Here is a 14,508-nt window from a genome sequence, read left to right as displayed (position 1 = left end):
AGGTAACGGTTCTATTTAACATAAATAACCTGCCATAAAATTTAACTTATTTTAAAAAAATTATAATATTTCTCTTGAGCTTGGAAGAACTAGGGCTGATCAATATCATTACAGCCGATTATAAAAACAGTTAATACCACTAGACTGTGGCTGTTTATAACCTTTGAAAAATTGTCACAAGCTTTTCTGCAGAATGTCCAGCAGTTTTTACTTTCAGAGTTTATGTAAAAGTTTAATATGAAAAATCATTACTATTAACTACTATTTGCAACAAGGATACTTGGCAATCAAACATCCAACATAAGAATCACTCCCAAGTAGGAGAGGCCTTCTGGAGAGGAACTATCTTCACCTTGTACTCCATTCTTTTGTTTCACATTTGAACCAGAAGGAAAAAAGGTACCAACAGGAGTATATAAATACTCACAATCACTTCCTGTACAGAAAAATTCACTTGTGGGAATAGGAAAGAACTTTGCACTGGATAAGCACTGACCATGAAATTCTGAGTTTATACTGAACTGCAGTACAGCCACTCAAAATAGCCCTTTAAGCATGATGTTAAATTATATATAACCTGGACAGTGAAGTTCACTATTTTTCAAGTCTCTATATCAAGAATATATAACCAGACTGGGGCACGTAAGTAAGGTTTTTATGTTTTCTGCACACTGAATCTTCAAACAAGTATACATATTTTCTAAATAAAACTGGAAGACTGAAGTGCTTGTATCCTGAATAAGAACATCACAATTTAAGCTGCTAGAAAAGGCTGCTTACTAAGGCAGTCTTTTTTATACTTTAGTGTTCTACAAACACTTACCTGATTTTCTCAAATACTTGTTCCTCCCTTCCCTCAAGTACAAACAGATTTCGTCTATCCAGGACAGAAATCAGCTGACAATGAATAAGAAAGAGACTGCTATTTTGAACTAAAGTACTGCGCATGTAACTTTCAGATGGTGGGTTATGCCTTGAGACACACCTGTCTGACACACAGGCACACAGCTACTGAGGTTTGCTTGCCTAAACTGTAAGATTTTTGAATTTTCTTCCATGATCCCTCTGAGTTCCTGAAAGACCTTCAGAAAAAAAGTCATGAAGCATATGATACTCTGCAACTTCTGAAACTTCAACTTCATTTCTGTTCTTTTTTGAGGAATCCAACATACCTTCAAGACAAGGTAGCCAATTTAGTAACTTAATGAAATATTACTTAATGATAACAAATCAGATTAATTAATTCTCCGTTTTTTCTTAGTGGTCACAGAGTAAATATTTCACTTTGGTGTATCTTAAATTACATAATACAATTTGTCAAAGAGTGAAACAGTCAAGAAATCAGTGTCATGTCAGGTATGGAATACCTCTGTTGCTCTTTTATTTAACTGGAGTAGGTGAAAGGCCCATAATGTCCTCTGACAGATTTGAAACAAGTGCTCACAGAAGGACAGTTTCTCCCTGATGCTTCACTGAAAAATGTGGAATAGTGCTAGCCTTAACTTCCCCAATTTAATGGCAGAGAGTGGGAGTGTCTGCGTATTTAGATGGTGCATTATCTTGTGATGCAAAGACTAAGATTGTTAAACAAATACAGACACTATTATCAGGTAACAGAGCTTCTGCAGACTAATTAAGTCTCCAATACCCATTTAATGAGTGCTTAACAACATCAGTGGTGCCAGGGTCATTCACAGAATCAGGCCAATAGGAGTGGGTTTCCAGCAAGGGGAGGCATGAAAAAATTTAGTTTGGGTCTTGTATCTGGTAGACTTGGAAAAGAAGGCTGGTATTTTCCACCATGGTTTAGGTCAGTGTTAATTTCTTGCCCTAAAGTGAATTAGGTCTGATAATGCTGCCACCAATCCAGCATGGTATTCACCTTTTGGAAGAACAGAGCATTTATGACATTTTTCTTAAAAGAAACTGTGAAGTAGGTTTGGTGCAGTTTCTGATGGACTCTTTCTTTTCTGAATATTCATTCCATTATTGTCCAAATCCATATAAATTTAAATTGACAACATATATTACAGCAAGAAATTATGCATATTAAGTTATAAACTATGTACCTTATTTTGCCCACTGCCTCTAGCTTTATTTGAATACCTCCCCCATTCTGATAGAATGAATAACTGACCTCTGTTTCCAGTCCTCCAGGCCATTCATCATACCCTGTTCTGCTCCAAGGAGCAAGACTGTGTCTCTTTTGGAATTCTTAATATGAATTGATTTTTCTTGTCAACATATTCATCACCTCTGTCAAAATACTCCATTAAATTTGTGAGGTATCATTTTGCTTCAGAAGTATGTTCACTCTTACCCAGGGTCATATTTATCCTTTATTTCACTAACACTAATCTTCAAAAAAGCTGCTGTTGTTTTTCCTTGACAGGGAAGTTAGGCTGTACTGTATATACCTTAAGACTAGTGCTCTCTACACTAAAGCAAACAAACAGAACAAAAAACATGATCAGCATCCTTTTTAAGTCCTCTCCTACCAGGGCAGTATGAAAAAGAATAAACTCTTCACTTCTGTTATTTCACTCCACCAGAGTTCTTGGGTGAAAAATAGCTGGTTCTGACAATTTATTGCTCCTTCTGTCTTTTTTGCAATCTTTTTCCTCTGCCTCTAGTTTGAGAGAGATCTTTCATTGAAGGTGACAGGATCTCATGTGGGACCAACCTCTTCCTCCTCTGTAATGGATATACTCTAAAACTTGTCAGAGCTGGAGAAACTTATTTCCTCTCTTCAAATGCTTGGAGGTAAGTATAGTAATCCCCAAATTAACTATTTTAGAATATCATGAAGGAGAGACCTTTGTCATATCTTTCATCTTATATTTACCATTTTTCAAGCTTGCAACACCTAGAGACTGAGCTGAATGAAGTGTCAAACGAACACCAACATCTTGGATGTAAGCCATGGTAGTCATAGGATAGATATTTGCTTGAATAGGCAACTTGCTCATCGTCTGTCTAGGCTGGATCTGCAATATGAACACAAACTTCAAAAACATGCATTCTTTTTATGCTATTAAATTTCAAAGACATTTTCAGACATTTATCCCATGTGCTTTGGAAGAACAGCTGTCACAAAAGCATTCACTCAACTGTATTATTTAGCCTTTTTGAGATTTGTGGCTAAAACTACCACCTTGGAAATGGTAGCTTCAGTGTACTTTTAGATCAAACAATATTAAGAAAAAATGTGAAAGATTCATTAAGGGAACCTACAAAAAGGGAACCTATAAAAAGGCATAATCACAGTTATAAAATGACAGAAAAAAATTTCTCCTCTAGAGAGCAAGCAGTGAATAGATTTAAAGTAGCAGAAAAGGAATTGTTGGTTTATAATGAGCACTTATTGAAGTGCTGTTGAAATTCTTGAATTGTACATGACAAATGAGTAGTAGTATTAAAATTATTTTAATGTTTAAATATTCACTGTCTCCAGCAAAATGCAGTAGTACAGTAACTGGAAATCCAGTAGTCTTTTATTCAGGAGTCATAGTCTCCCTGTATTTGCAAAACTGTTTTTAGCAAGAAAGGAAGGTAAGGAAAACCAATTTTTCTCTCTTTTCTGTGTGCTGCACAGTTCATGTTAAGACAATAGCCTTTTCCTCAGATGTATTACCAATAGAAAAAGCATTATACATCTCAAAAAATACATCATTTATTTCCAACACAGCAGTAAGCAGCTGTTCACTAGGTGTGGTCCTTATACACTGTTTTATCCAATGGGTTTTAACTAAATAAACAAAGCAGAGGAAAAGAAGTCATGCATATATACAAGCAACTAACTACATGGTGACTTGTCATAACTTCTTGTATATAACTCTTCTCTTAAAAAGAACTTGAAGGAATAGTCAACAAACTACTTAAACACTGCTAAGGAGTGCACTCCTTAGCACACTTACTTCTCAGTCTGGTCTACATCAAATTTTATAACAGGAACATTTTTAAAAAGCATTTCTCCTTTTAAATGATTAGTGTACTTTAACATGAGAGTTTGTTTAATATAAGCCCTTTACATTTAGACAGTCAAAACCTGACACCCTAAGCTTTTACAATTAAAAGATGGTAATTACCTGATATCCATTAAGATCAGTATAGAATCTATTTTGACTGTTTATGTCGGATGAAATTCTCATTGCAAGTTCACGATTATATTCTCCTCTTATGTCCACAATATTGGAAACTTCAAGAGACTGACCTTCCAAACCTAAATGAAAAGGATGCATTTAAAATCTCTAAAAGTGATTGCACATGTATAAGAATGACTGTGCTCCCAGGACACAGTGATCTCTTATACCTAACCAGATACTGGAAGACAGTTATGCAACAGATGATAGAGCAATATTTCTAATTTGGTACAAATAGAACAGACAGTCTGAAAGAGAGCACTGAAGAGGAATAGGAGCAATACATGGTAAGAACCACTGGGGGTGCCAGCAAACCAGTAGGGAACAGCAGGCAGCTGTTGAGAACTGTCTTTAAATAAACATGTTAGAGCAACACCTGGTCAGTCACTTCTCCCCTGCACTCTTAAGCAGCTCTCTCCATTCCCAGACAAGAATGAAGTCACTAGATTCTTGATAGAACTGTTCAACTGAGCAGGAAACTTTGAGCAGCTCCTTTAATCACATGAGAATCTTCCTTAAGGACAGTGTATTACGAAACTTGAACTGATACAACGACAAGCAGGACACAAAATTTTGTTGACAGGGAAAAGTTTCATATTTATTAAAAGACAGATTAGGTGTCTGACAAGTCAGAGAAGTTTTTCAGTGAGATCTTTTTTTTCCTACAGTGCCTTGTACTGAAAATTAAATACCTTTAATAATAACCTGACCTTTTCAAACAGTTCAAGTCACAGTCTGGAGTGGAATTACACCATCATTCAGCATCACCACTTTACCCTTTCTGTAGTCTAATGGGACTAATGATTGCAAAAAGAATTGCACCAAGCAGAACAGAGATATGTATTTGTTTCCACATCTATTTTAAAATCTAAATGCCACCTGCAGAAGTACAGCAACTGTTAAAATGTTAACATTTACCAATGGCTATTAAACTTCAGTGCTAAATGAAAAACACTTGGTTCAGCTAATTAGTTCTATTTTCCCAAACCTAGTCTGGAAAATGTGGATTTTTATGCTCCACTTTTGATACTCCCAGTAATAGATTTTCCCAATATTTCATGTATTTTTCCCAAATATTTAAAAGCACGAGTACCTTGAAGAAGAATACAGTAATCTAGTTTAGACTGTCATCATTTTTGTACTGCATAATTTGAGAGTACATAAAAATACCACTATGAAGAGAATAAACTATGACAAGTTTCTGATAAAAAGATTAACCAAATCATGCTAATATCAAAAACAGATGCCAATGGCAGCAGAACTTAAAAATCACTCAGTGGTTAATTACTGAACGGAGTTGTCAACCCAGGGTATTCTGCCCAAAATCAACAGAATTTTAAAGCCAAAAGTGGTAAAAGCTATTTTCTCCAAAATTGCTGAAGATTTAGGAGTTGGGGGTACTATCCAACAGCTGGATTAGACACAGAATCAGTCATGGTAAGGAGGTAGGTTACAACAGGAGATGAGATCCTGATCTGAAATCAAAATGCATTTTTACACAAAGTGATTTTTTCCCACATGCTTTGTTACTGTACATATCTAGTAAGACTTCAGAATACCTTATTTTAATTGAAGTAATGCTATGTAAATAACTAATAAATATAACAAATAACTATCAATTACAAATCCAAGGAAATAGAGCTCAGCAAAACAATGATGCAAAGCTATCAAATTTTAATCTTTGAAGAACACTTAAAGAAATTTAAATAAAAACACGCCAAAGAGCATATATATATATACAATATATAAAATATATTTCGCATAATTTTTTCTTGTCAAAGTAGAAGCATGGCAGAGGACTTACCCATGTACACATTACATTGTGATGAATTGTCAGAAAAACCAAAGGAAAAATGTGGACAGTACACTCACAAGGAAAGATAAATTTAACTGTTAGGAATTGGCAAGCAAGTGATTTTCACAGACAACTCATTTTCTGTGAACTGAAATACTTCTAGCAGGTATTTAGTAGCAAATGAAAGAAAAAGGAGCACTACAGAAAAAAACACTTTAAAATAGCAACCTCTCCCTAACCAAAAAAAAAAAAAAAAACCCAAAAAAACCCAAAAACAAACAAACAAAAAAAAAATAAAAGGCTTTTCAGGTTTTTTCCCTTGCTGAGAATTTTAATTTACTAAAACTCAAAGAGGAACATAATTTTTTTTCCACATTCTTGGCAACCTGGCACCTCTTGATCTCAAAGTATCTTTTTTCATCATAAGACAACTTTAACTTTTTGTCACATAAAACAAGTATATAAGCTATATATATATATAGAGTCTTGAATATCAGTTGTGTTTCTTTAGGATGTTCACAATGAATGCAAACTCTTGGCTTGTGTACCTAAAGAGTTAATGTTTGAGGCAGAATTACTTATCAGCTGGGAACTGAGTTCTGATGAGCTTTTGGCATATGTATAAATTCCAGCAATTCCACACTTCAATGTACATATGTGTCAAAAATGAAGCATCTGAATCAATTTTATTTCTAGATCAAAATCCACTAGAACTAAAACAAAATAAAAAACAAAATAAATCAAATAGATGATGTCATTACTATTTTTGAAACCTAAAAGAAAGAAGGAGAAGAGCAAGTAAGACTTTCAAAGCACTGATAATTTTTTTTTAGAAGTTGTTTAGGAAAAATAATTAAATATGATAAATAGGATTTTAAAAAACATGAAGACAATTTTGACTCCTACAGTAAAGTTGGTAATACAAAACATGTAAGTTCTTTCAACTGAAAACATTAATCACTGCCTCTTTATTTCAGAATAATTCCAGTAAATATAAATAATGAATGTATGTTTCTTAATTATAGGAAGATACACTTAAGCATGTTAACTTGAGTTACCATATGAAAATAATTGTATACAATCACACCATGATTTCCTCCCTCTTTTACATTTTTCAGTGGCCAATTCTATCAAGTTTGGAAGGGTAGAGAGTTTCCAAAATTACCGTTTACTTAGAATTTCTTTGGAAATCAGTAAGCGAACAGTAGAGAAACAAGCAACTTAAAAAGAAATCTGAAGGAAACAAAGGAAAACTGATATGATGTTATGTCCTAAGAGCCAAAAAGTTGATGTTTGGTGCTGGTGCCTATCAACAGACAGAGAAAATTCTGTCATGAGCTCTCCCAAGCAGAAAAAGGACACACAGAGGGAGGTAATATATAACTAAAACCTAAAGTTATGAAGAAAACCAGACTTCTCTATTAAGGTCACTGATACATATTGTACTTCCATCAGTAAATGTGAAACTATGAAAGAAACTATGTTCTTAATTCTCTCCAAGGTATTTCAGAATGTGTGGCTAGTTACAGCATTCAGATGAGTCAGTGAAGTCTGGAGAGGTATTTCTAACAAATCAGTTGAGTTTAAGTATAACAGCTTAATGTCTAGCGTGATACTCAGAGAGAAATCACAGTGCACAGAGCAAAGTGTATTGGAGTCAATACAACCTCAGTCTCATGAACTCTGCACTAGTGCAGAGGTGAATTTAAACATTAAAAAGGCAGGTAGGATCCAAGATCATTGTGATGTAAAATAACTGCCAAGAGAGACAGAATTTCACAGCTCTTACCCTGGACTTTATACAGCCGCATGGTATGTGTCACGTGGTGAAAAAAACAAACAACTTCTGAGAAAATCGTTCCATGAGCAACTCTTATGGTAGGTGGGTCTGTAAAAATATAAGGCTACAAAAAGAAAACAGAAACTCAGAGTGAGTATTTTGGAAGTTTCTCATAAATGCAGTGTCAATAAATTAAAGCATTTAATAAATATTAAAATAGTGGAGTTTTTAAACCATTCTAGATCTAAAACACTGGAGATTAAAATTTATTCCTAATCTGAAACTCTATAACTTCTCTTCAGAGTCCTTTATTTTCTTCAGCTAAAATTAGTTTTAAGTCTCATTACACATCTCACAAGTATTTTATGAGGATTAAGCGATACAAGTCTACAGACAAGCACATGAATGTATTGACATTGCATCTGGATTGAGCTCTTTTGCTAGAAAAATTATAACTGCTAACCATCAATTAAATGCTTTACTTTCAAAATTTGGGGCAGGTGGTTCGAATACCTCCATCAGTGGTACACATTGGACAAGGAAAGCCTCCCCTACTCTGCTGTGTAGATCAGTTTGCATATCACTTGAAAACAGAAGAGGAAGATTTTTCTTCATCAGAAGCAGACAGAGTTGTCAGAGGAGCTGTCTGGAATGCAGGGTAGGGCTGAGAATCATTATGAAATGTCAATAAAGACAGTGGCTTACTACTCATGGCTCCCAAGACTAGGACAAATTTTGCATATTCACAACAAATCAAAGAGATGAAGAAAATTATTTTTCCATGCAGTCACAGTATTTAGAGTCTTGGCTAGGCAAACAGTGACTTTAAAAAAAAAAAAAAATGATCCCAACTGTGTGTTTCATCCCCAGATTGAAATAAATGGATGGCTACAAAAGTGAATTAAATATTGAGAGTGTACAAGCGAAAAATGAAAACTCAACACATGCAACTACTTCAATAGGGAAACAGTTTTAAATAAAGACTTCACTCACGAAAAACACATCCCAACTGCTTGAAAAACACATTATTCAGAGGGATCTAGGCAGAAAGCTCTCAGAGGGTGGCTGTCTTATTTCTGTATATAGCAAGGCCACAAGGACAGAGCATGGTCTTTGTTGAAGCAATGGCACCAAAGAACAGATGCAGCTTGAGGAAGAGCAGAGATCAAGCTCACATACATACAGACAAAATATACTAGAGAAGAGCAAGTACAGGTAAATATCCAATATTCTTTGAGCATATAACTGTATGTATAACAGGGAAAATTTCAAGAAGTATTGTATAAAAGAAAAAACTGAAAGGGACTTTCGGGGCAAAAAGCCCGCCTTTTGTATTTACGTACCTATTCTTAGAGCTGCAGAATATTCTTCAGTAAAAGCTTTAACAGAGGTACAAGAGGCAACTCTGCAGTTATCAACTGCAGGAATATTTTGTACAGGAGTTTGGAAGAGAAATCACAGTTATTTATGCTTTGAGAAGATTGTTTGGTTTAGGGAGAAAAGGCTTTTTCCTACTGAAAATCTTATCTAGTTAGTCAATAAAAAACCTCAAAATAGTGTTTTAGACTTCTTGATAGTCTGCATGAAAAAATTATGGAATACTTCCATAGGATCTCATCTTGTGAATAAGACAGACAAATGTTATCTGTTACGCAACATCCATTGCTAGGTGAGAAATACAGAAGGATTATGGCATTCAGGGGGCATGTTAGACAGATGAGCTAATTAACCGAGATAAAAGAAATTTGAACACCAGATCTTCGGTTAGAACCTCTTAATTCCATGAAAAACTGGCAATATCCATAACTGTAGCCTGAATTCTCCCCTTCTGGCAGAAGAGACTGATATTTGCTTTTCTATCACATATAAACAGAGAAGACAAACTAATTTAATTGGTGACTACCTGGCTTCTAGAAGTTAAAAATCCCACAGAGGAGGAACTGGATGACCAACCAAATGGTGGAGTAATCAAACCCTTCAAAATCCTCCCTGCAGGGCAGAGCAACATGAAGATACTCAAGCTAGTAAAGACAGACTGAAACAGTACCTAAAGGAACTCTCAGAACGGAACTGAGAAACCAGAGGTCATCAGGAGAAGCCAATGACCTGTGACCTAGGAGAATGTCACTTGCACAGACAACAGACTGCCAGATATGTTCTGTTATCAAAGTAACACAGATCTTATGGTCTTGTGTAGTTTTTAAGAGTATTTCTTGCTCCATTCTCGCTGGAGCTAGCCAGCAAAATGGAGAGACGTTGAGTGAGTAACAGAAATATAAAACACTGTGCACTTACTAGAAAAAATTACCTGAAGTGATTTCAAAAATTAAAAATAAAAAAAAAACCTAAACCCAAATATTTGGAGGAACTCTTTTCCATTGAGTTTTTTAGTACAAAACATGAGCATGATATTGACAACAGTTATCAAAATACACAGAAAGCTGAAATGAGATGGATATATCAGCTCTCAGATTCTGGGATATTGCCACAAATATTAAGTTCATACACCTGAGGCTCCAGGCTGCACATGTAGCCAAATTAGCTCCTCTTCTGAAGATAAATGCAACTTATCTTATTATAGACTATTCCAAACTAAACAGAAAGATGGGTTGATGGAAAAGGAACAGATATTTTGCAGATATTGCCTGAAACTAATAAATTTAAAAAAATAATAGTTCTTAATTTTGCTAGGACATGCATTGAGTTTGCAAGCCTCCAATTCAGTCATAATGCTAGAAAAGGCCCAAGAGAGGAAGGTAGCTTACAAAGGAAGATGGTACCATGTAGTTTTGGGGATCAGACAAGTTCTTTTTGATAGAAAGAGTGGCAGTATGATGTATACTCAAGTTCTCAAGGACAACTGATGTTCTCTGATTATTGGGCAAGCGGGGAATATGAAGTAAAAACATGGCGGTGATGGAACAGGGGAGCCTTCAAATTCGTATTTAGTGCTTAGAAAAGCACTAATCCTAGAACTTGATTATTTGATAGTTATCAAGAGAAATACCAGAAGTTCAGAACCTATAAAGAGATAATTCCCCAGGTTTGCCTCACGAAAAACATTTTAATTAACCAGGCTTTTGCTTTTAAACAGGTAAACATCTTTATGCATTGAATATGCAATTATTCTAGTATCATTGTAAAGATCCTTGGTGAGATGCATAGGTCTGTGAAAGGATCCTGGTCCTGGGTCTGAAATAAAAAGGTACTTTTGATGTGAAAGTTTAAGGCAATGTGGAAAGAACAAACGATGACAGATATCTGCAAAGCTGATTTGACAAAGTCTTTGTCTCATTCCATTGTTAAATCTGCTTTGTAAACAATCATGGACTAAAGGATCTTCCAGCATGAAGTACACTGCGATGACTCACACCTTGAATTGGAATAAAAATACGTTGCTTTCATATCCAATGGCTAATCTGAAGACTCCACATTCTAAAGAGTTAAACTAAATAGCTGCTGTAACATCTGTTCTTCTCAGCTCCAGGGGAATGAATTCAATTGTACAAGATCCAGCAGCCTAGCGAAGCAGGTTCTGTTGAGCCTGGAAATCAGCATTTTTCAGAAACAGCACAACAGAACTGTTGATCAAAGGGTTCAGAAATCATGTTTCTGTACTCCAAGAGAAATAAGACAATCTTTTTTTTTTGGAACGATAGTGGGCAGGAGGCCTGGGGAGAAGCTAGCTAGGAATTTTAAGGGAGAATACTTGGAACAAAATAATACCAAATAGATCCCTAAGGTATTTTAAAATACTTAACATCAAAACAGGTGCCAAAGGTGGAAATAACTGGAGATAAACCTTCACCAAAATATTTACTGGCTTGTATAGAAAATGGCACTGTATATTGCAGCCTGGAGGCACAAAGCATGGGCAATTAACTTTTCCCCTTATAGAAAAGTGAAGCACTCCCAACCATTTTAGTGGCCAGGAAACTTCTGGTAGTGCAGCACACTGTTGGTCTGGATGCCAAAAAAACTAAGGGGAAAGTTTTCAACCACACATTACATGTTCTGGATTGGTCTAAAATTTTAAAAAAGAAAAATGACACGACAAAGCCTGCAGGAAAAGGTGTTTCTCAGTAGCAGGTTGCCCCTTATTTGGCAGGGTTTGAGGTTAGACTGAGATAATATCATGTATTTCAGCTCTAGTACTAGAGATCCTGCAAGGGGAAAAAAGAAAAATCTGTTTTCTTACATATTCTGTTAGTGCTTAAGTACCTGTGGGAACTAGTACATACACAGAATCACAGAACCAGCTGCCTGAGGGAGATTCAAAATTTCCAGTCCGGGTATACCAAAAACCATCACTTTGATACTGAAAAAGATTATTTGTAAAACAAAAAAATCAACTACTCACATTGATCCCACAAACATTTAGCATCTGATGCTTTGGAAAAAAAAACTGCTTTGTTCTATTCCCTATTGATACCAAGCAGGGCTAGTAAGAAGTCATCACATGTTGACTTGTCTTGGATATACAGAAGAAAATACAGACATATAACTGTTTCTAAGTTTATTGAATACTGTGAGGTTTTTTTCCCCACTGATCACAAAAAACCAAGTTGGGCATTCTTCACAAAGTCACAGGAATTAAAAAACATGCTTTGTCTTCACGAACAGGATATTTTATTTATATTTATTGTGAGGCCCAAGGAAATCCCTTCATTAACACTGTCAATCAGTCAAACACTTCACTGCCATTTCAAAAAATTAAGACGCTGCCTTTTTCCCTGGTGCCTTGCTTTCTGTTTGGACTTTGCAGGAAAAACAAAGGCATGGTGGGGGACTGTCCTATCGCTCTAGACCTGCAGGATGGAGCCCCCAGTCTGTGCCTCTGTTCTGGACTTTGCACCATTGTAGGTCAGCACTATGGCCAGATAAATTATTAAAATAGACAAATCAAAATAATTTCTGAGTATTGCAGAACTGAAAATAAAAGACTTATCAGACGTAAAATTAATCAGTTAACAACGGCAAAGAAAGCATATAACTATTCATACACCAAAGGAAAATAGTCCAACATAAAAAGCAGTTATTCTTTGCAATTTTTGCTGAAAAACATAGGGTAAACGAGGTAAGAAAAAAATAAAAACAATAAAACACCAAGCCAAAAATCAAGAAAACTGCCTGCCATCTATCCTATTGCCAATTCACACATGGACTTAGAAAGTTAGTCAATCCACATTACACTAAGAACCCTGAACAGATGGCATTTCTTTTAAGACAGAAAGCATTGACTCAAACTGGTTTAGAAACCACTATAGAATTACTCTGTTACTCCCAGTAGGACAATTTAATTAGTGTTATTAAAATGAAAGCCAAATGAGCCTTATGGTGAAGCAAAATATTACTGAAGCAGAATTTTCAGAAGTATAACAACTTCATTTTTATTGTATAAAATGTTACAAAAGTTGAACAGCACCCTTTTAATGTTAACTTAAAATGCAGTTAATTTCATTTTTCGTTTCTAATTGCGCTTGCAGACATGTGACAGACTTTTTTCTGTTTAAACTGTAACGTTTTGCTAACTCAATTTGTCCAGATTATTTTCATAAAGCAAATTACTTAAATGTATAGTTAAAATTACATAACTGCTAGATTTAGTGATTATTTTTAAATAATAATAAGCCAAAGATGAATTAGAATATAAAATGAAATTAAAGTGTGACCACACATCTAGTGAAAGGTAAAAATTAAAAGCCCTAAGTGATATTGTTCAAGTATTCACAGATAAAAACACAATAAAAAGAAGAAATATGAAATGGCATATAAAATGAAGGATAAGGAAACCCTGATGAACATATCTGAAGTAAATTATTATGGGACTAAATATACTAAACCTGTAAATTCACAGACCTCAAAAGGTGTGCTTCTAGGAAACATTGCTAAAAGAAAAAAAACCTGTTTTGTTTCCTTTCAGATTGATTACACAGATAAAAGGGGGAAATAGGAAAAGAAAACAGAAAGAAAGCCAAACATCTTTCCCTCCCGCCAAAAAAAGTAGAATGATTACTCTTTTATATTTCCTAAAATGGGAAGCATAGAGCTCATCATTTGCCTTATGTATGCAACTTCAGTTTACACAAGGGAAACTCAGAAGAAACATGGTGGCAACTAACTAGCTTCATAAATGTTCATTATTTTATCTTTTGCTTTCTGAAATATCACCCTTCCAGTTCCAAAAGGGAAGTAGTAGACTCCATATGGTAATGAAGTCACTGTAAGAACACTGCCATTTCCCAATTTCCAATTTGAAAACTAATAGGAGTATGCTGTTGCGCTCCAATAATTACACAGCTAAAAATACAGATAACCCTAGAGAACTAAATCAGAATAGCTCCTTACTATTCTGTCTTTATATTCACCAATTGGGAGTCAGTATCTTAATTAAGTATGCCAATATCAGCTTAGAAAGTAGCTCTGAACCAGAAGCAACAAATTCATAATTAAAAAAAGAAAATCAGAAAAGTGAAGATGTAGAAATGAATCAGTACACATTTTCATCATAGAAAGTAAAAATTAACTTATTTCATCGATAATGAATGGTCACATCTCACTGGATTTCTGGCAAGGATTGCATCTTAATTTTTTGATGGGGGAATCATAAATATTCTCTAGATTTTCATATTTTTCAAATTCCTATTGTGTTTTTACTCTTATGTAGCGTTAGGAAGTATGAACTTCTGCCAATCATTTCAATAGCCCATGTCATTATGCCTAGCCATACAGATTTTATTCCAGTTTTGGGGACAACCAGCTCTTCCAATCTATATTTGCCAAACACTTTA

At 35.0% G+C, this 14,508-nt stretch overlaps 1 protein-coding gene across 1 annotated transcript in view; it reads right to left on the bottom strand.

Moving 5' to 3' along the window:
• MAN2A1 (mannosidase alpha class 2A member 1) overlaps positions 1-14,508 on the bottom strand; it is a 107,207-nt gene that overhangs the window by 20,920 nt on the left and 71,779 nt on the right. The window contains exons 16-18 of the mRNA XM_063181356.1: positions 7,727-7,841; positions 4,089-4,222; positions 2,846-2,987 (exon numbers count right to left, since the gene is read on the bottom strand). Of these exons, the coding sequence (XP_063037426.1) occupies positions 2,846-2,987; positions 4,089-4,222; positions 7,727-7,841 (391 nt within the window). The remainder of the gene's footprint in view (positions 1-2,845; positions 2,988-4,088; positions 4,223-7,726; positions 7,842-14,508) is intronic.

Source organism: Melospiza melodia, chromosome Z, assembly GCF_035770615.1.
Source record: "Melospiza melodia melodia isolate bMelMel2 chromosome Z, bMelMel2.pri, whole genome shotgun sequence".
Classification (NCBI taxonomy): domain Eukaryota; kingdom Metazoa; phylum Chordata; class Aves; order Passeriformes; family Passerellidae; genus Melospiza; species Melospiza melodia.
Note: the sequence above shows the minus strand (reverse complement) of the source record. Positions and strands in the feature narration are given on the sequence as shown.